Below are 26,416 nucleotides of genomic sequence, written 5' to 3' on the forward strand. Positions count from 1 at the left end.
AACCTCTCCCTGTGACAGACACGTGGTGGAGCAACGCCACACACACACACACACACACACACACACACACACACACACTGGACATGCCACACCTGCACAAGAGACGTAAGCACCTGGGGGGGAGAGCAAGGGTATGGCACCACGGGTATGGCAACCCACCGGGGGCAAGACGGTGCCATCCTTGACCACACGGGTATGGCAACCCACCGGGGGCAAGACGGTGCCATCCTTGACCATCACACGGTCATACGACCCTGAGGCGTGACCTCTGACCTGCCCGTCTGAGGACAGGCTCGTCCACCATCCCCCGGGGAGGTCAAGGGTCGTTACGTCCAGGTCACGTGACACAGGTCAAAGGAACAAAGTGTTCCCACGCGCCGGGGACGGTACCGTCCGTCCACCACGTGTAGCACCTGTCCCCTGGGACGGTACCGTCCGTCCACCACGTGTAGCACCTGTCCCCTGGGACGGTACCGTCCGTCCACCACGTGTAGCACCTGTCCCCTGGGACGGTACCGTCCGTCCACCACGTGTAGCACCTGTCCCCTGGGACGGTACCGTCCGTCCACCACGTGTAGCACCTGTCCCCTGGGACGGTACCGTCCGTCCACCACGTGCAGCACCTGTCCCCTGGGACGGTACCGTCCGTCCACCACGTGTGGCACGTGTCCCCTGGGACGGTACCGTCCGTCCACCACGTGTAGCACGTGTCCCCTGGGACGGTACCGTCCGTCCACCACGTGTGGCACGTGTCCCCTGGGACGGTACCGTCCGTCCACCACGTGTGGCACGTGTCCCCTGGGACGGTACCGTCCGTCCACCACGTGTGGCACGTGTCCCCTGGGACGGTACCGTCCGTCCACCACGTGTGGCACGTGTCCCCTGGGACGGTACCGTCCGTCCACCACGTGTGGCACGTGTCCCCTGGGACGGTACCGTCCGTCCACCACGTGTGGCACGTGTCCACTGGGACGGTACCGTCCGTCCACCACGTGTGGCACGTGTCCCCTGGGACGGTACCGTCCGTCCACCACGTGTGGCACGTGTCCCCTGGGACGGTACCGTCCGTCCACCACGTGTGGCACGTGTCCCCTGGGACGGTACCGTCCGTCCACCACGTGTGGCACGTGTCCCCTGGGACGGTACCGTCCGTCCACCACGTGTGGCACGTGTCCCCTGGGACGGTACCGTCCGTCCACCACGTGTGGCACGTGTCCCCTGGGACGGTATCGTCCGTCCACCACGTGTGGCACGTGTCCCCTGGGACGGCACCGTCCGTCCACCACGTGTGGCACGTGTCCCCTGGGACGGTACCGTCCGTCCACCACGTGTGGCACGTGTCCCCTGGGACGGTACCGTCCGTCCACCACGTGCACCATCTGTCCCCTGGGACGGTACCGTCCGTCCACCACGTTTAGCACGTGTCCCCTGGGACGGCACCATGCGTCCACTACGTGCAGCATCCGTCCCCTGGGACGGCACTGGGTAGTGCATGATGACCCTGGGTGGTGTATGATGCCCCTGGGTAGTGCATGATGCCCCTGGGTAGTGCATGATGACCCTGGGTGGTGTATGATGCCCCTGGGTAGTGCATGATGCCCCTGGGTAGTGCATGATGACCCTGGGTAGTGCATGATGCCCCTGGGTAGTGCATGATGACCCTGGGTGGTGTATGATGCCCCTGGGTAGTGCATGATGCCCCTGGGTAGTGCATGATGACCCTGGGTAGTGCATGATGCCCCTGGGTAGTGCATGATACCCCTGGGCAGTGCATGATACCCCTGGGCAGTGCATGATGCCCCTGGGTAGTGCATGATGACCCTGGGTAGTGCATGATGCCCCTGGGTAGTGCATGATACCCCTGGTCAGTGCATGATGCCCCTGGGTAGTGCATGATGCCCCTGGGCAGTGTATGATGGCCCTGGGTAGTGTATGATGCCCCTGGATAGTGCATGATGCCCCTGGATAGTGCATGATGCCCCTGGGTAGTGCATGATGCCCCTGGGCAGTGTATGATGCCCCTGGACAGTGCATGATGCCCCTGGGCAGTGCATGATGCCCCTGGACAGTGCATGATGCCCCTGGGTAGTGCATGATGCCCCTGAGTAGTGCATGATGCCCCTGGGCAGTGCATGATGCCCCTGTGCAGTGTATGATGCCCCTGGGTAGTGCATGATGCCCCTGGGTAGTGCATGATGCCCCTGGGTAGTGCATGATGCCCCTGGGTAGTGCATGATGCCCCTGGTTGTGCATGATGCCCCTGAGCAGTGCATGATGCCCCTGGGCAGTGCATGATACCCCTGGGCAGTGCATGATGCCCCTTGGTAGTGTATGATGCCCCTGGACAGTGCATGATGCCCCTGGGTAGTGCATGATGCCCCTGAGTAGTGCATGATGCCCCTGGGCAGTGCATGATGCCCCTGTGCAGTGTATGATGCCCCTGGGTAGTGCATGATGCCCCTGGGTAGTGCATGATGCCCCTGGACAGTGCATGATGCCCCTGGGCAGTGTATGATGCCCCTGTGCAGTGCATGATGCCCCTGGGTAGTGCATGATGCCCCTGGGTAGTGCATGATGCCCCTGGGTAGTGCATGATACCCCTGGTCAGTGCATGATGCCCCTGGGTAGTGCATGATGCCCCTGGGCAGTGTATGATGGCCCTGGGTAGTGTATGATGCCCCTGGATAGTGCATGATGCCCCTGGATAGTGCATGATGCCCCTGGGTAGTGCATGATGCCCCTGGGCAGTGTATGATGCCCCTGGACAGTGCATGATGCCCCTGAGCAGTGCATGATGCCCCTGGACAGTGCATGATGCCCCTGGGTAGTGCATGATGCCCCTGGGTAGTGCATGATGCCCCTGGGCAGTGCATGATGCCCCTGTGCAGTGTATGATGCCCCTGGGTAGTGCATGATGCCCCTGGGTAGTGCATGATGCCCCTGGACAGTGCATGATGCCCCTGGACAGTGTATGATGCCCCTGTGCAGTGCATGATGCCCCTGGGTAGTGCATGATGCCCCTGGGTAGTGCATGATGCCCCTGGGTAGTGCATGATGCCCCTGGGCAGTGCATGATGCCCCTGGTTGTGCATGATGCCCCTGAGCAGTGCATGATGCCCCTGGGTAGTGCATGATGCCCCTGAGTAGTGCATGATGCCCCTGGGTAGTGCATGATGCCCCTGGACAATGCATGATGCCCCTGGGTAGTGCATGATGCCCCTGAGTAGTGCTTGATGCCTCTGGGTAGTGCATGATGCCCCTGACTAGTGCATGATGCCCCTGGACAATGTATGATGCCCCTGGGTAGCGCATGATGCCCCTGGGTAGTGCATGATGCCCCTGAGTAGTGCATGATGCCCCTGGGTAGTGCATGATGCCCCTGGACAATGCATGATGCCCCTGGGTAGTGCATGATGCCCCTGGGTAGTGCATGATGCCCCTGAGTAGTGCTTGATGCCTCTGGGTAGTGCATGATGCCCCTGGGTAGTGCATGATGCCCCTACGTAGTGCATGATGCCCCTGGACAATGTATGATTCCCCTGGGTAGTGCATGATGCCCCTGGGTAGTGCATGATGCCCCTGGACAATGTATGATTCCCCTGGGTAGTGCATGATGCCCCTGGACAATGCATGATGCCCCTGGGTAGTGCATGATGCCCCTGAGTAGTGCATGATGCCCCTGGGTAGTGCATGATGCCCCTGAGTAGTGCATGATGCCCCTGGGTAGTGCATGATGCCCCTGAGTAGTGCTTGATGCCTCTGGGTAGTGCATGATGCCCCTGGGTAGTGCATGATGCCCCTGGACAATGTATGATTCCCCTGGGTAGTGCATGATGCCCCTGGGTAGTGCATGACGCCCCTGGGTAGTGCTCAGGGTGGGGTGTTTCTGGTCAGGAGTGGCCAAGGGCATCAAGGATCATGGTGACGGTGTACACATATATGGGTCACGTCTGTACACAACCATCGCCATGCTTGTCATGTACCAGTTGACGCAGTGGGGGAGGGAGATGAAGGTCACGAGTGGGGGTTTCTCCAGTGGATTTACACACACACACAAACACACACACACACACACACACACACACACACACACACACACACACACACACAAACACACACACAGAAAACGGTGACAGACGTTTATGAAGCATAATAGACAATTTCTCCAGTGTGTGTGTGTGTGTGTGTGTGTGTGTGTGTGTGTGTGTGTGTGTGTGTGTGTGTGTGTGTAAGCACCTGCATATTATTCCTGGTAAATCCGTAAAAAAAAAAAAAAACGCCAACGTTTATAAAGTCTTTAAAAACGCCACAATTTGTGGCCACTGAACGCACATGGCGCTGTGGCTCTGCAGTGCACAATGCTGTGTCAAGTGACACGTACAGCCACTGTGGGGCTGGGACATACCCCACCTGGGAGCAAGGTCAACTAGGGAGGTGTTGGGGAGACACCGGGGGAGGGTTGAACCTTGGAGAGGCACCGCGGGAGGGAGTTGAACCTTGGAGAGGCACCGCGGGAGGGAGTTGAACCTTGGAGAGGCACCGCGGGAGGGAGTTGAACCTTGGAGAGGCACCGCGGGAGGGAGTTGAACCTTGGAGAGGCACCGCGGGAGGGAGTTGAACCTTTGGGAGGCACTGGGGAGGGAGGTGAACCTTGGGGAGGCACCACGGGAGGGAGTTGAACCTTTGGGAGGCACTGGGGAGGGAGGTGAACCTTTGGGAGGCACTGGGGAGGGAGGTGAACCTTGGGGAGGCACCGGGGGAGGGAGGTGAACCTTGGGGAGGCACCGGGGGAGGGAGGTGAACCTTGGAGAGGCACCGGGGGAGGGAGGCGAACCTTGGAGAGGCACCGGGGGAGGGAGGTGAACCTTGGGGAGGCACTGGGGAGGGAGGTGAACCTTGGGGAGGCACTGGGGAGGGAGTTGAACCTTTGGGAGGCACTGGGGAGGGAGGTGAACCTTGGGGAGGCACTGGGGAGGGAGTTGAACCTGCTGGTCAGACTTGGCGGGAAACCCTCCCTCCCTCCCTGGCGGCGTACACCTGTACTACCCGCTCCACTTTAAATGTGTGTGTGTGTGTGTGTGTGTGTGTGTGTGTGTGTGTGTCAGTAGAGGTAGGGGAAGGAATTGTTTCGAGTTCAAGAGAGTAGAGAGAGTATAGAGAGAGAGAGAGAGAGAGAGAGAGAGAGAGAGAGAGAGAGAGAGAGAGAGAGAGAGAGTCATGGCAGCGGGTGCCGTCCAGTGTGTGTTGTGTCGGACCCCGGAGGAGACCCGTGTGTGTCCCATGATGACTGACTGACACATACACCGTGGTCCCCGGGCCTCCCCCTGAACCTGTGAGGAGGAGGAGGAGCAGGAGGAGGAGGAGCAGGAGGAGCAGGAGCAGGAGGAGGAGGAGCGCCCTGGTACCACGGGGGCCCCCCTACACCCCCTACACCGCCCGAGACACGTGCTGGGGTGTTCAGCTTGGCAACGTGGGCCACGGTGGCCATGGACAACTTGGCAACGTGGGCCACGGTGGCCATGGACACCTTGACAACGTGGGCCACGGTGGCCATGGACATCTTGCAAGAGAGAGGGAGATCACACGTGTGCACCAGCTAACACTTGGCTCACCATGATGTCAACGTCAGCACAGCTGACATACATCACCACCGTCCACACGTCAGACGGTCCTGACGACAGTGTCAGTAGATGGCTGACACCCGCCACCTCACGGAACCATTTCGCTCCGTCCCTGACTTGTCTAATGTGGGTAAACACACCTACACCAGGTCAACTCTGTGTAGCACAGCTTCTGTACTACATGTGTGTAACACAGCTTCTGTACCACATGTGTGTAGCACAGCTTCTGTACCACATCTGTGTAGCACAGCTTCTGTACCACATGTGTGTAGCACAGCTTCAGTACCACATCTGTGTAGCACAGCTTCTGTACCACATGTGTGTAGCACAGCTTCTGTACCACATGTGTGTAGCACACCTTCTGTACCACATGTGTGTAGCACACCTTCTGTACCACATCTGTGTAGCACAGCTTCTGTACCACATGTGTGTAGCACAGCTTCTGTACCACATGTGTGTAGCACAGCTTCTGTACCACATGTGTGTAGCACAGCTTCTGTACCACATGTGTGTAGCACAGCTTCTGTACCACATGTGTGTAGCACAGCTTCTGTACCACATCTGTGTAGCACAGCTTCTGTACCACATGTGTGTAGCACAGCTTCTGTACCACATGTGTGTAGCACAGCTTCTGTACCACATGTGTGTAGCACAGCTTCTGTACCACATCTGTGTAGCACAGCTTCTGTACCACATGTGTGTAGCACAGCTTCTGTACCACATCTGTGTAGCACAGCTTCTGTACCACATCTGTGTAGCACAGCTTCTGTACCACATCTGTGTAGCATAGCTTCTGTACCACATCTGTGTAGCACAGCTTCTGTACCACATCTGTGTAGCACAGCTTCTGTACCAGATGTGTGTAGCACAGCTTCTGTACCACATCTGTGTAGCACAGCTTCTGTACCAGATGTGTGTAGCACAGCTTCTGTACCACATCTGTGTAGCATAGCTTCTGTACCACATCTGTGTAGCACAGCTTCTGTACCACATCTGTGTAGCACAGCTTCTGTACCACATCTGTGTAGCACAGCTTCTGTACCACATGTGTGTAGCACAGCTTCTGTACCACATGTGTGTAGCACAGCTTCTGTACCACATCTGTGTAGCACAGCTTCTGTACCACATCTGTGTAGCACAGCTTCTGTACCACATGTGTGTAGCACAGCTTCTGTACCACATCTGTGTAGCACAGCTTCTGTACCACATCTGTGTAGCACAGCTTCTGTACCACATCTGTGTAGCACAGCTTCTGTAACACATGTGTGTAGCACAGCTTCTGTACCACATCTGTGTAGCATAGCTTCTGTACCACATGTGTGTAGCACAGCTTCTGTACCACATGTGTGTAGCACAGCTTCTGTACCATATCTGTGTAGCAAAGCTTCTGTACCACATGTGTGTAGCATAGCTTCTGTACCACATGTGTGTAGCACAGCTTCTGTACCACATCTGTGTAGCACAGCTTCTGTACCACATGTGTGTAGCACAGCTTCTGTACTATATCTGTGTAGCACAGCTTCTGTACCACATCTGTGTAGCATAGATTCTGTACCACATCTGTGTGTAGCACAGCTTCTGTACCACATGTGTAGCACAGCTTCTGTACCACATGTGTGTAGCACAGCTTCTGTACCACATCTGTGTAGCACAGCTTCTGTACCACATCTGTGTAGCACAGCTTCTGTACCACATCTGTGTAGCACAGCTTCTGTACCACATGTGTGTAGCACAGCTTCTGTACCACATGTGTGTAGCACAGCTTCTGTACCACATGTGTGTAGCACAGCTTCTGTACCACATCTGTGTAGCACAGCTTCTGTACCACATCTGTGTAGCACAGCTTCTGTACCACATCTGTGTAGCACAGCTTCTGTACCACATCTGTGTAGCACAGCTTCTGTACCACATGTGTGTAGCACAGCTTCTGTACCACATGTGTGTAGCACAGCTTCTGTACCACATGTGTGTAGCACAGCTTCTGTACCACATCTGTGTAGCACAGCTTCTGTACCACATCTGTGTAGCACAGCTTCTGTACCACATCTGTGTAGCACAGCTTCTGTACCACATGTGTGTAGCACAGCTTCTGTACCACATGTGTGTAGCACAGCTTCTGTACCACATCTGTGTAGCACAGCTTCTGTACCACATGTGTGTAGCACAGCTTCTGTACCACATGTGTGTAGCACAGCTTCTGTACCACATGTGTGTAGCACAGCTTCTGTACCACATGTGTGTCGCACAGTTTCTGTATCACATCTGTGTAGCACAGCTTCTGTACCACATGTGTGTAGCACAGCTTCTGTACCACATCTGTGTAGCACAGCTTCTGTACCACATGTGTGTAGCACAGCTTCTGTACCTCTCTCGTGGAGGCATCTGTCGCCCACAACCACGCAATACACACAACATAGATCTTTCCTTTCTTATATACGAGGCAACACAAGGTGGACAGACCTGGGAACACAAGTGTTACTCCCAGGACGATATACAGTAACTAATTTACTCGGTTATCATAACCAATCTGTGTCTCTATGCACTTTAGCCGAGGTTTGGTGTATGGCGCGTCAGTCCCACAAGACACGTATATACAATGTAACCACCACAGCAAGACACGTATATACAATGTAACCACCACAGCAAGACACGTATATACAATGTAACCACCACAGCAAGACACGTATATACAATGTAACCACCACAGCAAGACACGTATATACAATGTAACCACCACAGCAAGACACGTATATACAATGTAACCACCACAGCAAGACACGTATATACAATGTAACCACCACAGCAAGACACGTATATACAATGTAACCACCACAGCAAGACACGTATATACAATGTAACCACCACAGCAAGACACGTATATACAATGTAACCACCACAGCAAGACACGTACATACAATGTAACCACCACAGCAAGACACGTATATACAATGTAACCACCACAGCAAGACACGTATATACAATGTAACCACCACAGCAAGACACGTATATACAATGTAACCACCACAGCAAGACACGTATATACAATGTAACCACCACAGCAAGACACGTATATACAATGTAACCACCACAGCAAGACACGTATATACAATGTAACCACCACAGCAAGACACGTACATACAATGTAACCACCACAGCAAGACACGTACATACAATGTAACCACCACAGCAAGACACGTATATACAATGTAACCACCACAGCAAGACACGTACATACAATGTAACCACCACAGCAAGACGTACATACAATGCCTCAGGTGCCAATGTAACTGATACATGGATTACATTGCCAGCCCACGGAAATGTAACCGAGGTTGCCTTCTGACATATTATACCAGCTTCTCTGAAAGCAGTTGTTCATAGACCCCATTATCCAATGGTGTTGTAGGGAAAGGACCGACCCTACTGCTGGGGACTGTGGTGGGGGGTATTACAGTGTCAAGCCTCGGGTCTACAGTAAATGACGGAGGGGGGAAATCCAACGTAACGACTGAACGACAGTTAACTCTTATTAACCTGGGTGTTGAACGACCACCACAGCCCCCCCCCCCCCAGCGGCAATTACGTCATGTGTCTTAAACGACTACGATCATGTAGATGCATGACGTAGTGAACACGATAACATATCAACCCTTATCTATCATCTTTCATATATTATCTATTATCGTCATTATTTCTACCACAAGATAACTGATGTAATAAGAGTGCGATTGTGTACATGATCATGTGATACGGTGCCACGAGAGTACATCTCCCTCCACGTACAGTACGAAGTGACACAATGTACTACAATCGGACATAGCGTTCCTGACCATGAGTCAGCACGGGCCAGCCCGGGATCGGACCCGCATGGGTTCGAACCCTAGGCGCGACAGTCGGCCCACACCTAACTCAGGTGTTCATCCTCCTCCCGGGCTGGTCGATAAATAGGTGACTTGCTTAAGATGTGGTGTATGTGTGAGTACACACACACACACACACACACACACACACATACACACACACCCACACACCCTACACTGTATTCCGAAGCCCCCGTGTGACACATCAACTATGTGTACAATGACACACAAGGAGCAGAAGACGAGGAACACATGATGAACCTGTCCATGAGGCGACAACCACCTCTGCTTCCAACCCGTCAGGTGTGACCCTCACCCAACCCGTCAGGTGTGACCCTCACCCAACCCGTCAGGTGTGACCCCTCACCCAACCCGTCAGGTGTGACCCCTCACCCGACCCGTCAGGTGTGACCCTCACCCAACCCGTCAAGTGTGACCCTCACCCAACCCGTCAGGTGTGACCCTCACCCAACCCGTCAGGTGTGACCCTCACCCAACCCGTCAAGTGTGACCCTCACCCAACCCGTCAGGTGTGACCCTCACCCAACCCGTCAGGTGTGACCCTCACCCAACCCGTCAAGTGTGACCCTCACCCAACCCGTCAGGTGTGACCCTCACCCAACCCGTCAGGTGTGACCCTCACCCAACCCGTCAGGTGTGACCCCTCACCCAACCCGTCAGGTGTGACCCTCACCCAACCCGTCAGGTGTGACCCTCACCCGACGCTGACGTCAGTTTAGGGCCAGCCGCTCCCGCCAGTCGACCTGCCCCCACGTCTTGCCGTCTACCAGAGCGCATCACCCTCCCTCGTCCACGTCAGGTGTGGCTGCCTGAGGCGGGTCCCTCCCTACACCACCTTCATCAAGTACCATCTGACCCCTACAGCCAGCCAAGGCCAGGGGCGGAGGCGGCGGCATCCGGGTGGGTACCCTCGACCCGTACCTGAGACTCAGATGATCTCGTGTGTATCTTGATGCCAGAGGACTTGTTCTCGCGCCACGCCTGCCAGGCGTGGTGTCCAGCGGGATGATGACCTCCTCCTCCTGCAGTCATATCTCCCTCCGTGCACGGCTGTATTGTAGACATCATTGATGCGAGGGATGGGGGGAGGAGGAGGAGGAGGAGGTCATACATATATACATCTGCCCTTCCTCTAAGACGACCAACCTCTGCTCCCAACCCGTCAATCATTCCTATCCTGAGGCCAATCAGCCATGGGAGGGAACCCCACTGGAAGAAAACCTCTTGCTTCCTCTGCCTCACACCAGTGTTCCCTTACTGCAGTGCGAGGTGAGACACCTTCTCCTAACCTACCACTGGCAAATCTTGATGGTCACCTAAACACAGTTACCTCTGACGACTTCTGTAGTATTACCTCTCTCTCTCTCTCTCTCTCTCTCTCTCTCTCTCTCTCTCTCTCTCTCTCTCTCTCTCTCTCTCCTCCACACCTGCTGCCACATATCGTAGTAACCCTCCGCCCAGCCCCGCCCCGCCCCGCCCCGCCCCACATTCTCTCCCCGTCCAGTGCTCTGAGAGTACACTTGTCTCCCTGGGCAAACACAAGACGTACGCACCAAGTGGCCTCCTTACTCACTCACTCCCCACTTCCTTATGTGTTACAGGACTGAGCTTCTGAACTTAACACCTTCCGTCTTTCCCGCTTTCGCTTAAGAAAAATTCCTCTTACGGGAGCAAGATGCGGTCACTGGCTGGTGATGGAGCGAGGGTGGTGATGATGGAGCGAGGGTGGGAATAATGGAGCGAGGGTGGTGTTGGAGCGAGGGTGGGATGATGGAGCGAGGGTGGTGTTGGAGCGAGGGTGGTGTTGGAGCGAGGGTGATGATGGAGCGAGGGTGGGAATAATGGAGCGAGGGTGGTGTTGGAGCGAGGGTGGTGATGGAGAGAGACTGGTGATGGAGGGAGACTGGTGGTGGAGGGGGACTGGTGGTGGAGGGAGACTGGTGGTGGAGGGAGACTGGTGATGGAGGGAGACTGGTGATGGAGGGAGGGTGGTGATGGAGGGAGGGTGGTGATGGAGGGAGACTGGTGATGGAGGGAGACTGGTGATGGAGGGAGACTGGTGATGGAGGGAGAGGAACAATTCTATTTTCCTAACGTTGGAGGTTCCAGTCCCGGACACAAGTCCACATCAAGGCCGGGCCTTAATTAAAATATAGAGAGGATTATAAAAGGGAAAAAGAAGAGACGAGGGAAAGTATTTATGATTTTTGGAGGAAGTGAAACTTTTTTTTTTCTTTTTTAAATGTGGCAGGTCATAGTTATTCGGAAAGACGGAAGAGAGTACAGATTTCCAAAACTTCGACGTGTAGGGAACGAAACAGTTATCAAAACGGCCCACCCTTGAGTTGCTATGTGACTCAGCAGCTTGGCGAGTATTACGTGATCTACCCAGCGGTGGGGGGGGGGGGGGGGCACAGGCACCAAGTTCTCAGGAGCAAAAACCATAGTAATACCTGCAGAAGAAGGAAAAGGAACCAACACTACGGCGCAAGGCAAGAGGGTCAAGTTTGGAAGTTAGCCCAGGACAGTTTACACGTCGGATGGCTTTCGACTCAACTCTGTCAGGTACGGATGCAGAGCTAGAACCACCCCAGATGTGAGAGCAGCACTCCATACAAAGATGATCGATTCCATGTATAAACAGAGCAATTGTTCAGAGGAAATATTTCGAACATCTAAACAAGACACCCAGTTTCTTAGAGGTAGACTTAGCTATTTCCGTAATGTGTTTTGCAAGAGAGAGTGGATGTTACAGTAATACCCTGTACGTTCACTGAGTCAAGAGGTGGAATTACAGAACCGTCACAGGAGAGACGAGAGTTGTGAGTTTTTAAAGAGATGGGTAGAAACTGGGTCTTGGAGGCATTAAACTTAACCAGATTTCGTCTTCCTTACTGAGATATCCTGTCCAAGACTGAGAATACCGAGGAAGTTATGTCGAGACGAGATGCAGATCGAGTGAGAGAAGGAGCAAAACAGAAGGATGTGGATGAATGCAGCGGTGAGACGTCAGTGTATGAATACATTTGGTTATTTGTGCAAGAGAGAAAACCGTCGATAAAAAAGAGAAAAATGTGTAGGGGACAGGACAACACCTTGAGGGACACCGCTGTTGATGGAGAAAGTGGGGGAGGCTGATCCATCAACAACCACAGAGATAGATCGGCCAGAGAGGAAGCTAGATATGAGAGAGCAGAGGGAAGGTGCGAAGCCAAAAGAGGGGAGCTTAAAAATGAGACCCCGATGTCACACCGTCAAAAGCTTTGAGTATGTCAAAGGCAACTTTACAGGGTTCCCCCAAATCTTTCAGTGATGATGACCAGACATTAGTAAGATAGGAAAAGATATCACCAGTGGATCTCGCCTTACGGAAGCCATACCGGTGATCAGAGAGAAGACTGTGATTTTCGAGGTGTTTAAGGATATGGGAGTTGAGGAGGAATTCAAAGACTTTGGAAATGGTAGATGTCAAAGCAACAGGACAGAACGGTCACTCTCCATAAGGTTGGGATGTATCAATGTATGTTTCCAAAAAGAAGGAAAAGTTCTGGTTATTAAACACAAACGGAACAGACGAGCAAGCACAGGTGCAAGTTCAGAGGCACAATCTTTCAGTACACGGGGATGGATGACATCAGGACCATAAGCCTTGCTTGTGTCCAGAGAGAGGAGGTGTTTTTCTGACAGTCCAAAAAGAGATGATGAGGAGGGTCATAGGATTATAGTATAGCATCATTATACTATATCATCATACAGTGTATATCATGTACTAAATTATGGCATAATACCATCATAGATAGTTTCATTGTACAGTTCATTGGGTGACTAATTCTTTGGCTTGTAGGTACTGGAGATGGCACTGTTTTCCACTATGTGTTGTGATCTATTAAGACGTATAGCTATCGCCCAAATTTTCCGGTTATTCCCGACTTTCGCATTCTATGTGGTGTGTGTAACTCATGTCATCATTTTGTGTGTTGTGCACAGCTTCAAGTGTCCTATGGTCATAATGGTGCAGCAGCAGCAGCAGGTTGTCCTGGGTTAGGTTGTTCACGTCCATATCTTCAGTCACCTGCTGGCCTCTTACCCAGATGGTCATGACGTGCCATGTTAATGCTTCGCTCTGCAGTTACTTACGACTGGTTTGCGTCCACCTTTGTGTGGGGTGGGGCGGTGTGGGTCAGTCTCTGGCTCTGGGTAATGATGCCACAATCTAGACTTTTTCTCCAGGGAATATTTACTGCTTGGGCCAGTCAGAGGTGTAACTTGCATTTGTTTATGAAGACAGAGTTCCATGAGTGCGGGCCTGGGGCTGAGTGCACAGCCATGTTCTCAATGGTCTTCTCAACATCTTGTGTTGAGGTGGTGATGTCTGCTGTGTGTACACTTGTGTTGAGGTGATGATGTCTGCTGTGTGTACACTTGTGTTGAGGTGGTGATGTCTGCTGTGTGTACACTTGTGTTGAGGTGGTGATGTCTGCTGTGTGTACACTTGTGTTGAGGTGGTGATGTCTGCTGTGTGTACACTTGTGTTGAGGTGGTGATGTCTGCTGTGTGTACACTTGTGTTGAGGTGGTGATGTCTGCTGTGTGTACACTTGTGTTGAGGTGGTGATGTCTGCTGTGTGTACACTTGTGTTGAGGTGGTGATGTCTGCTGTGTGTACACTTGTGTTGAGGTGGTGATGTCTGCTGTGTGTACACTTGTGTTGAGGTGGTGATGTCTGCTGTGTGTACACTTGTGTTGAGGTGGTGATGTCTGCTGTGTGTACACTTGTGTTGAGGTGGTGATGTCTGCTGTGTGTACACTTGTGTTGAGGTGGTGATGTCTGCTGTGTGTACACTTGTGTTGAGGTGGTGATGTCTGCTGTGTGTACACTTGTGTTGAGGTGGTGATGTCTGCTGTGTGTACACTTGTGTTGAGGTGGTGATGTCTGCTGTGTGTACACTTGTGTTGAGGTGGTGATGTCTGCTGTGTGTACACTTGTGTTGAGGTGGTGGTCTGCTGTGTGTACACTTGTGTTGAGGTGGTGATGTCTGCTGTGTGTACACTTGTGTTGAGGTGGTGATGTCTGCTGTGTGTACACTTGTGTTGAGGTGGTGATGTCTGCTGTGTGTACACTTGTGTTGAGGTGGTGATGTCTGCTGTGTGTACACTTGTGTTGAGGTGGTGATGTCTGCTGTGTGTACACTTGTGTTGAGGTGGTGATGTCTGCTGTGTGTACACTTGTGTTGAGGTGGTGATGTCTGCTGTGTGTACACTTGTGTTGAGGTGGTGATGTCTGCTGTGTGTACACTTGTGTTGAGGTGGTGATGTCTGCTGTGTGTACACTTGTGTTGAGGTGGTGATGTCTGCTGTGTGTACACTTGTGTTGAGGTGGTGATGTCAGCTGTGTGTACACTTGTGTTGAGGTGGTGATGTCTGCTGTGTGTACACTTGTGTTGAGGTGGTGATGTCTGCTGTGTGTACACTTGTGTTGAGGTGGTGATGTCTGCTGTGTGTACACTTGTGTTGAGGTGGTGATGTCAGCTGTGTGTACACTTGTGTTGAGGTGGTGATGTCTGCTGTGTGTACACTTGTGTTGAGGTGGTGATGTCTGCTGTGTGTACACTTGTGTTGAGGTGGTGATGTCTGCTGTGTGTACACTTGTGTTGAGGTGGTGATGTCTGCTGTGTGTACACTTGTGTTGAGGTGGTGATGTCTGCTGTGTGTACACTTGTGTTGAGGTGGTGATGTCAGCTGTGTGTACACTTGTGTTGAGGTGGTGATGTCTGCTGTGTGTACACTTGTGTTGAGGTGGTGATGTCTGCTGTGTGTACACTTGTGTTGAGGTGGTGATGTCAGCTGTGTGTACACTTGTGTTGAGGTGGTGATGTCTGCTGTGTGTACACTTGTGTTGAGGTGGTGATGTCTGCTGTGTGTACACTTGTGTTGAGGTGGTGATGTCTGCTGTGTGTACACTTGTGTTGAGGTGGTGATGTCTGCTGTGTGTACACTTGTGTTGAGGTGGTGATGTCTGCTGTGTGTACACTTGTGTTGAGGTGGTGATGTCTGCTGTGTGTACACTTGTGTTGAGGTGGTGATGTCTGCTGTGTGTACACTTGTGTTGAGGTGGTGATGTCTGCTGTGTGTACACTTGTGTTGAGGTGGTGATGTCTGCTGTGTGTACACTTGTGTTGAGGTGGTGATGTCTGCTGTGTGTACACTTGTGTTGAGGTGGTGATGTCTGCTGTGTGTACACTTGTGTTGAGGTGGTGATGTCTGCTGTGTGTACACTTGTGTTGAGGTGGTGATGTCTGCTGTGTGTACACTTGTGTTGAGGTGGTGATGTCTGCTGTGTGTACACTTGTGTTGAGGTGGTGATGTCTGCTGTGTGTACACTTGTGTTGAGGTGGTGATGTCTGCTGTGTGTACACTTGTGTTGAGGTGGTGATGTCTGCTGTGTGTACACTTGTGTTGAGGTGGTGATGTCTACTGTATGTACACTTGTGTTGAGGTGGTGATGTCTGCTGTGTGTACACTTGTGTTGAGGTGGTGATGTCTGCTGTGTGTACACTTGTGTTGAGGTGGTGATGTCTGCTGTGTGTACACTTGTGTTGAGGTGGTGATGTCTGCTGTGTGTACACTTGTGTTGAGGTGGTGATGTCTGCTGTGTGTACACTTGTGTTGAGGTGGTGATGTCTGCTGTGTGTACACTTGTGTTGAGGTGGTGATGTCTGCTGTGTGTACACTTGTGTTGAGGTGGTGATGTCTGCTGTGTGTACACTTGTGTTGAGGTGGTGATGTCTGCTGTGTGTACACTTGGGCCATCATGGTTTAGGAAGATGTCTGTTGTGTTACTGATCTTTAATGTGATGTTTGGCTCACACACAATACCTATTCATTGCCTTTTTTAAAATCTCATCTGCTGGCAGTCGTGTGTAACATGACCTTTGTCTGTGTTGTGGTGAGACATTGGAGTCTGTGGTCCTGGATTGGCGTTTTGTATATGAGTAAGAATATTTTTGAGTTATTTCATGAATGATTCTTTCCTCATGTTGTTTTTCGTGTGTTTCATATGACATGATCCGGTTATGGTGTGTGTGTGTGTGTGTGTGTGTGTGTGTGTGTGTGTGTGTGTGTGTGTGTGTGGTGTGTGTGTGTGTGTGTGTGTGTGTGTGTGTGTGTGTGTCCCATGAGTCACGTCATAGGTTTTGTATCCTGTGTGGGGTCAACTGTGGCTTCTGTACAAGGTCTGCAGTTGGTCTTCGCCTCGTGTATGATGGTCGTCTTGCTCGCTCTGGCCTAAACCTTTTGTGCTTTCTTATGGATCAGGTGTGGGTAGATGGGGATCAGGTGTGGGTAGATGGGGACCCGGTGTGGGTAGATGGGGACCCGGTGTGGGTAGATGGGGACCCGGTGTGGGTAGATGGGGATCCGGTGTGGGTAGATGGGGACCCGGTGTGGGTAGATGGGGACCCGGTGTGGGTAGATGGGGAATGCGATCCCACTAAAAACGCCCACGATCCCGTGACCCCACCAAAAAAATTCTTCCACTCCCCCTTCAACGAGGTCCTAGCGTCCTAGGCATCCCCTAACCCCCCTAGGAAGCCCCATCAACCCCTGACCTAACACCCCCAGGCCCCACCAAGCACCCCAACAACCCTGACCCACAAAAGATACCCCAGCACCCCAGACCCCCGTAAGAAACCCCAGCACCCCAGACCCCCGTAAGAAACCCCAGCACCCCAGACTCCCGTAAGAAACCCCAGCACCCCAGACCCCCGTAAGAAACCCCAGCACCCCAGACCCCCGTAAGAAACCCCAGCACCCCAGACCCCCGTAAGAAACCCCAGCACCCCAGGTAAGGCCCGATCACTGTACAATTTCCTACTGCCATTTTACACTTCATCACGTGATCACGTGACCCGTGAAGTTACCCACTTAACGACCCCTGACCTACGACGCTCAGGCCTCACACCCGACGCTCGGAGGTCAGGTGTCCAGCCAGGTCATCATACGAGCCAGTGGTCGTAGCGCCTTCCTCTAGGGTCGTCGCCTCGTACTTCAGGCACGTAATTTACATCATTATGACCTTAGAACCTAAACACAGAGGGAGAATATGTCTCTATGACGTGTGTGTGTGTGTGTGTGTGTGTGTGTGTGTGTTCTTGTAACACCCTCAAAGAGACTCGCTAACATGAGCGTTACATTACACACAGGTGCTGGGGGTGAGGGAGGGTGTGCACCACAGTGACTGTGGCCAGCGTTACCAGGGACAGGTAACCTGGAGGCCACACGAGGGGGAGGGGGGGGGGGGGGGTGTGGTAACGCACTGCCCTTTGTCTCGCTCTCGTAATAAATAAATAAATAAATAAATAAATAAATAAGAAAGACTTACATTTTTCTCATCTTTCCTAACCGAGAAATATACTCACCCTCTCCTACGCTCTACTGTTACTTAAGTAACACGTACACACACACACAAGGTAAGTAATCCAACTTGAAATGTTATAACGGCTGTATGGAATGCCATGGTGATATATCGATGTTACACAACACCTACTTTATGTACACACAGACTTAACTACGTACATACACACAGCAGACACACAACACCTACTTTATGTACACACAGACCTAACTACGTACATACACACGGCAGACACACAACACCTACTTTATGTACACACAGACTAACTACGTACATACACACAGCAGACACACAACACCTACTTTATGTACACACAGACCTAACTACGTACATACACACAACAGACACACAACACCTACTTTATGTACACACAGACCTAACTACGTACATACACACAGCAGACACACAACACCTACTTTATGTACACACAGACCTAACTACGTATATACACACAGCAGACACACAACACCTACTTTATGTACACACAGACCTAACTACGTACATACACACAGCAGACACACAACACCTACTTTATGTACACACAGACCTAACTACGTATATACACACAGCAGACACACAACACCTACTTTATGTACACACAGACCTAACTACGTACATACACACAGCAGACACACGTCTACAAGGCTGGATGGTATAGTAGCAGACAATATTCAAGGGATGGTGGGCTCACAGGTATAACACTCCCAGCTCGTACTGTACAAACAGCATACAAAATAAACACATTTGGAAAGACAAACAACAAAATCCCACAGTATCCTCGACAAACAAATCTCCCGCTCCACCCTAAACAACGCCTCACCCTCCTCCTCCTCGTCCATCCCTCCAGAAGGAAATACAAGAAAGCGGCAACTCGTACATGACAAGAGCACTCACGACACTCACTGGTAACCCAGCGTGAGTGAACACTCAACACTCACACCATAAAACGAACATCCACCACATACAAACCCACCTCAACAGGTTCGAATCTCATGATTCTGCAGGAGTACTCCACACCCCACCCTCACACCCAAACCACCTCATACCTCACCACCAACCCACCACAGAGAATAAGTTTACCCCTGCCTCACACTTCACCACTCAATACTCACATATCCCCCACCCCCCAATCCCAACCCCAACCCCATAACAAACATACCAAAACACACACACGTCCAAATGACACGACAAGCACTAAACAACCAGCCCTCCTTCCCACTTCAGCCTTCACCACCCGTGGCATCAGACGTAAACCAGCACGAAACCTCTCACTCCCGAGACATACACGAGTTACACTTTCCCGTCAGCGCTCTAGACTTCATCCATCACTACAACACAAGACCCTCCCTGCCCTCTACCATATGAAGACACTGAATGTTCACCACTCAATTATCCTACAATTTACACACACACACACACACACATACACACACACACACACACACATCACTTCACTTTATGACCTGTGTTCCCGCCCGGTAGACGTGGCCGGTTTCCTGAGCGCTGCGGGAACCCCAGACAAGACAGCGCAGGAAGGAAGTATAATATGTATGTATGTGGTATACAGGGGGGGGGGGGTTGTTTATGGAGTGAACCAGGGCATGTGAAGCGTCTGGGGGTAAACCATGGAAAGGTCTGTGGGGCCTGGATGTGGTGGTAGGGAGCTGTGGTTTCGGTGCATTACACATGATAGCTAGAGAATGAATGTGAACGAAAGTGACCATTTCTTAGTCTGTTCCTGGCGCTACCTCGCTAACGCGGGAAACGGCGGTTAAGTATAATATATATATATATATATATATATATATATATATATATATATATATATATATATGAAGAGCAATTTCATCATTATTAGGTGAGGTAGCGTCTTCATGACTCAACGCCCAGTGTATCACTTTATAAATACCTCGTGGCTGCTTCTGAGGTCTGCTTCCCACAGCTTGGGCCGAGCGTCTAAGCTGCTGAGATGGTCGACCAAGCTGTTGGACGCCGCTGCCGCCCTACATACATACCTGACCACAGCCTGGCTGGTTCACTGGTAAACACACAGCCCGTGTTTCTCATAGCCACAGGTAATAAATGCTCAAGGTGAATTCTCCTGCAGTCGTCACACCTTTGGGTTTCACTGGTAATATATTTTAGTCTTCCATGTAACATGGAATTGCTTTTGAAAAGAGGTCATTAAACATGCCTTACATGATTTTCCTCGAGTCAACCTTTATATACTCCCGCCTGTGTGCCAACAGTTCAGTCTTAACCCTTACAGGTGTTCGAAGTGGTGTAGACCCCCACAGAGCGTCAGTGTGGGGCGTGCGGGTTCTCATCATAATATCTATCTCCCTGCCCAGAGAGGTGACGTCAGCATCCAGCAGTATTCTGAAGAGCGTTTTCACTAGTTCTTCCTCCCTTGTCTTGAAGGTCCGCAGGATCCACCTTCCTATATTTTCGGGGCAGGCAGCTGTTGCTTGTTTTGTTTGTTGACCCGGTTAGGTAGTCAGACATTACTACTCCGAGGTCTTCCGTACTGTTTAAAAGTGATATGATGGAGACTGTCCGGTATTCTGTACTATTCCTTCATCACTCTTCTCAAGCCAGAGTAGTTGGAACTTTACTCCACCGAAAACCATGTTATAATCGGGGGCCAAAGGAGGACTTTATGTCCACTTGCAGTTTCTGAATATCCTCTGCTGACAATACTAATGTATTGCAGTATCATCTGCATTAGATGATACGAACCTATCACTTACTACATGAGTAAACATTAGATGATATGAATAAAGAACAGAATGGGTGCAAGTACAGTTCCTTGGGGGACTGACTATCAATTTTATTTGAGTTAACGTTAATAATATGAATGAGGAACAGAATGGGTTCAAGTACAGCTCCTTGGGGCACTGATCTTTCCACAGTGGAGGCACTGGACATAGCCTGATTTACGTGTTGTGATCTATCCGTTACATGGTGAATATCCACCTTCCGCTTTTATGAATCAATCTAATCTTACAAATAATATGTACTATGACATTGATCACATTTACCAATGGTTTGTGCAAAGATTATGTTCATCATATCAGTATTTTGTCTGTACTGGAATGCCACCACAACCTCAACCTTGTGGTCAAGCAGGAGAGAGAGGCAGGACCTCCCCATCCTGGAACCATGTTGTCCTGGGTCGGTCATCATCAGGGATTGGCTTTGCTTCCTCCTCTGTGGAGGATGGGGGAGACATGAGTCAGTTTTCAAAGTCCAAACATATTTTGACCACAGAATATTTATTGCAAACTGCGTTTTGGATTTCTTTAAAAAGGAAATGGGTATTTGCTCAACAGCCCTAAGAGTCCTTTGTCGTGGTGGCGAGACTTTGTTCTATAAACATGCATGACTCTCACGGATGAAGTTGGATGGCTCGTTTTGGGTTGAGTTTGCACTCCCTGAGGAGAACCAATTCATTTCGCTTTTCCAGTATGTCGCACATCGGGGGATGACCCGCTTATGTGCTCTTTTCTGCCCTTAACAAGCCAATGATTTATAATTTTTCTTCACAATAAAAGTATTGTTTTCATAGATGATTTCCTACTTTTTTCCTGGATCTCCTGACTGTCTGTGTTTAAGGTGTTCGTTCGTTCGTTAGTTCGCCTGCAGACAGCTCCTCCGTCTGGCGTAGACATCAGAGGTCTTCGTGCCCCACGGGTCAGGCTGGGTCCCAAGCTGCTGAGCCGGGTTGTTGATCAACCAAGCTGTTGAAAACTGCGTCCAACAAGCCCATGTGAACACCACAACCTGACTACTCCGGCACTCCTCGCCAACACTCACTCTAAACCTTGGCATTAGAATGTCGACTGCAGGTTGAGGACCAGGCCTCCTAGGGTGGGGACCATGCCTTCTAGGGTGGGGACCATGCCTTCTAGGTTGAGGACCATGCCTTCTTGGCTGAAGACCAGGACTTCTAGGTTGAGGACCATGCCTTCTTGGCTGAAGACCAGGACTTCTAGGTTGAGGACCATGCCTTTTAGGAATTTCCATGCATGAATAATGATAACACCTCTCCGGTCAGCACGATAGAGACAACAGCCTAAGTGTTTCCAGTCGTTCCTCGTGGTTCTCAACCGTACCAACAATAACAATAACAGATGGTTTGGACACTTCACAATTCTGCAACCTCGCACGCCTCGTAGGGTCATGTTAGTATAGAGTAGTATGAGTTTCAGCGCCGTAAAGAGCGTCATGGACGGTTTTCCGTCCCTGTCTTGAAACTCCGCAGGATCCATCCTGCCATCTTTTTGAAAGAGGCAACTGTTGCATTGTTTTGTTTGTTGAAGTTAAGGTCGTCAGACATTTTAACTCTGAAGTCTTTCACAATGTGTGATCGTGTCACGACACTCTGTGTCCACCCTGTGCTCCACGCGACTCTTGATTTCTTCATCCTCCCCATACAGAGGTGAAGGAAGTTATCTTCACAGAAAAACACGTCGTCTTCTGTGGCCTACAGCAAGAGTCTATCTACTTCACTTGGCAGTCTCCGTGTCTTCTGCGGACGAGATTTTAATACGCGTCCTAGCATCATCTGCGAAAGGGATGATACGATACTACGACTCGTGTTTGTGTCAACATATCAGAGAAAACAATGATGAACACAAGTGGAGGAAGTACAGTTCCTTGCCTGACCATCACCCCTCTCCATCAGGAACATCACCCCATCCTTCCCTCTCCCACCACCATTCCGCCCTTCCCATCACCACCAACCCACAATAAATACCACCTCCAGCCCTAACCTGATAACCATCACCTCTCTTTCCCCCCTCCCCTTCCCCACCTCCTCCTCCTCCCATACTTTCACTAGCATCCCTACCATTACCTTGGTCACAATGGAACACCTCCACCATCACCCCTGCCCTCCCCGGTCCATGACCACTACCAAGCCAAGGTCTGTCTACCACCACCACCACCACAGCTCCTACTACCACTACCGGGCCTAGGTCTACCACTACTAACCACTACCAAACCCCAGGTCTGTCACTACCACAATCACCACATCTGCCTTCATCACCACCACCCAACGTGTTCATCACTCCTTACCACTACCACAACCCACTCCACACCACCACAATCCACCACCACCAGCCTGCACCCCTCACTGTGCCCAGATCAACATCTTCACCCCCCCCCCCACACACACACACACCCTCTCGGCCTATCAGAAGCAGCATCATCTTCAAGAGGCCTACCAGGAGGCCTACCACCACCTGCACTACCAAACTTGGTACCATGACTAATGTATAGCCCCCAGGGCTGGGCGTCAGACAACAAACATTGGTTATTGTACCACTGGCCGCCACAACCCACCTGCACCCTCCCTACCACAACCACCTACACCCTCCCTACCACAACCACCTACACCCTCCCTACCACAACCACCTACATCCTCCCTACCACACCCACCACCACCCATCTACATCCTCCCTATCACACCCACAACCATCAACCTACATCCTCCCTATCACACCCACCACCACCCACCTACATCCTCCCTACCACAATCCACCACCACCCACCTACATCCTCCCTACCACAATCCACCACCACCCATGTACATCCTCCCTACCACAATCCACCACCACCCACCTATATCCTCCCTACCACAATCCACCACCACCCGCCTACATCCTCCCTACCACAATCCACCACCACCCACCTACATCCTTCCTACCACAATCCACCACCCCCCATCTACATCCTCCCTACCACAATCCACCACCACCCACCTACATCCTCCCTACCACAATCCACCACCACCCGATTACATCCTCCCTACCACAATCCACCACCACCCACCTACATCCTCCCTACCACAATCCACCACCACCCACCTACATCCTCCCTACCACAATCCACCACCACCCGATTACATCCTCCCTACCACAATCCACCACCACCCACCTACATCCTTCTCGTAACGGGTTCAGGTCACCAGTGGTGAGCAACAGGGTCAAGTCCTGGTAGCAGTCTTCCTCCTCCTGCTGCTGCTGCACTATGTAGATGGAAGGATTGGACCCAAACCTGACGATGTTTGCTTATGATGCCGAGGTCATAAGGGAGAGTACGAAGCTGGCGGGAGATTGCACCAACTTACAAGGGGACATGTACAAACCTCCAAAGTTGGGTCCCATATATGGCAGACGACGTTCAACCCAAGCAATTGGAAAATAATAATAAGACTGGGACATAATGACAATAAGAATGGGACATAATGACAATGAGTGGGACATAATTACAGTAAGACTGGGACATAATGACAATAGGAATGGGACATAATGACAATAAGACTGGGACATAATGACAATAAGACTGGGACATAATGACAATAAGAATGGGACATAAGGACATAATGACAATAAGGATGGGACATAATGACAGAAGACCTCGATACGAATACAATCTGACTCGAAGTACGGCGCACGAATCTGTGCATCGAGACAGAGTCGTGAGTGTGTGGAGAACGTCCCCCTAACTCGTCGTCTCACTCCTAACTTTGGGGAATAGTTAAGGAGACCAACTGGCTGCTGGCAAATATTATTACAACTGGATGTTGTAGTTTGTGGAGTCACATGCAGCCAGCTGCTCGAAGCCTACACGAAGACAAGAATATAATGTATGCTTCTCAAGTTGGGTCATGGCACCTGAGAGAGAGAGAGAGAGAGAGAGAGAGAGAGAGAGAGAGAGAGAGAGAGAGAGAGAGAGAGAGAGAGAGAGAGAGAGAGAGAGGAAGACATACTTGCTATCAGAATTGTGAGAGATGAGTTACAGGAGAAGGTTAGGGGCCTCATGGAAGAGAGAGAAGAAAGACGAGTGACCTGGTTACAACCTTTAATCTCTTAACTAGGCGGGTGGAACAACCAGAGGACATAACCAGACAAGTGTTTAGAGAAAGAAGAAATGTTTCTACAGCAGACGAATGGTGGATGACTGGAACAGACGAGTGGTGGATGACTGGAACAGACGAGTGGTGGATGACTGGAACAAACTTAACCATGATACACTACATGTGGAGACCATATGACTTCCCAACCCATACTGAACATACAGGTAATTACATCCTCCCTACCACAACCATCACAACCCTTCCTACCACAACCATCACAACACTTCCTACCACAACCACCACAACACTTCCTACCACAACCACCACACCCCTTCCTACCACAACCATCACAACCCTTCCTACCACAACCACCACAACCCTTCCTACCACAACCATCACAACCCTTCCTACCACAACCATCACAACACTTCCTACCACAACCACCACAACACTTCCTACCACAACCACCACAACCCTTCCTACCACAACCATCACAACACTTCCTACCACAACCACCACAACACTTCCTACCACAACCATCACAACACTTCCTACCACAACCACCACAATCCTTCCTACCACAACCATCACAACCCTTCCTACCACAACCATCACAACCCTTCCTACCACAACCACCACAACCCTTCCTACCACAACCCTTCCTACCACAACCACCACAACCCTTCCTACCACAACCACCACAACCCTGCCTACCACAACCACCACAACCCTTCCTACCACAACCACCACAACCCTTCCTACCACAACCACCACAACCCTTCCTACCACAACCACCACAACCCTGCCTACCACAACCACCACAACCCTTCCTACCACAACCACCACAACCCTTCCTACCACAACCACCACAACCCTTCCTACCACAACCACCACAACCCTTCCTACCACAACCACCACAATCCTTCCTACCACAACCCTTCCTACCACAACCACCACAACCCTTCCTACCACAACCACCACAACCCTTCCTACCACAACCACCACAACCCTTCCTACCACAACCACCACAACCCTTCCTACCACAACCACCACAATCCTTCCTACCACAACCATCACAACCCTTCCTACAACCACCACAACCCTTCCTACCACAACCACCACAACCCTTCCTACCACAACCACCACAACCCTTCCTACCACAACCACCACAACCCTTCCTACCACAACCACCACAACCCTTCCTACCACAACCACCACAACCCTTCCTACCACAACCACCACAACCCTTCCTACCACAACCACCACAACCCTTCCTACCACAACCACCACAACCCTTCCTACCACAACCACCACAACCCTTCCTACCACAACTACCACACTCCTTCCTACCACACCCACTACCCCCCACCTATCCCCTCCACACCACAACCCTTCCTCCTACACCCACAACCTCCTACCCGTCCTTTCCCCACCACAACCACCATTCCCCATTCCCGTTTTCCCATGTCACTACCTACCATGCTCACTTCATGAATCTCCAAGGATCCCCTCTCCACTAACTCCAAGAATCTCCATCGAGCCCCACTCTCTCCAAGAATCTCCATCGACCCCCACAACCCATGAATCTCTCCCGACCCCCAATCCTTCCAAGAATCTCCATCGACCTCCACTCCCTCCAA

The 26,416-nt window shown here is 51.3% G+C and overlaps 1 protein-coding gene across 5 annotated transcripts in view; it reads right to left on the bottom strand.

The window, feature by feature from the left end:
- LOC139755996 (glucocorticoid-induced transcript 1 protein-like) overlaps positions 1 to 26,416 on the bottom strand; it is a 316,760-nt gene that overhangs the window by 92,230 nt on the left and 198,114 nt on the right. Inside the window, exon 1 of one of the 5 annotated variants that reach the window (XM_071674915.1) lies at positions 24,066 to 24,099. The exons of the other annotated variants lie outside the window; for them this stretch is intronic. Coding sequence (XP_071531016.1) covers positions 24,066 to 24,084 — 19 coding nt within the window. The 5' untranslated portion in view covers positions 24,085 to 24,099. Of the gene's footprint in view, positions 1 to 24,065; positions 24,100 to 26,416 lie in introns of those variants that run through there. 5 annotated transcript variants of the gene reach the window in all.

This window comes from Panulirus ornatus, chromosome 20 (assembly GCF_036320965.1).
Source record: "Panulirus ornatus isolate Po-2019 chromosome 20, ASM3632096v1, whole genome shotgun sequence".
NCBI lineage: Eukaryota > Metazoa > Arthropoda > Malacostraca > Decapoda > Palinuridae > Panulirus > Panulirus ornatus.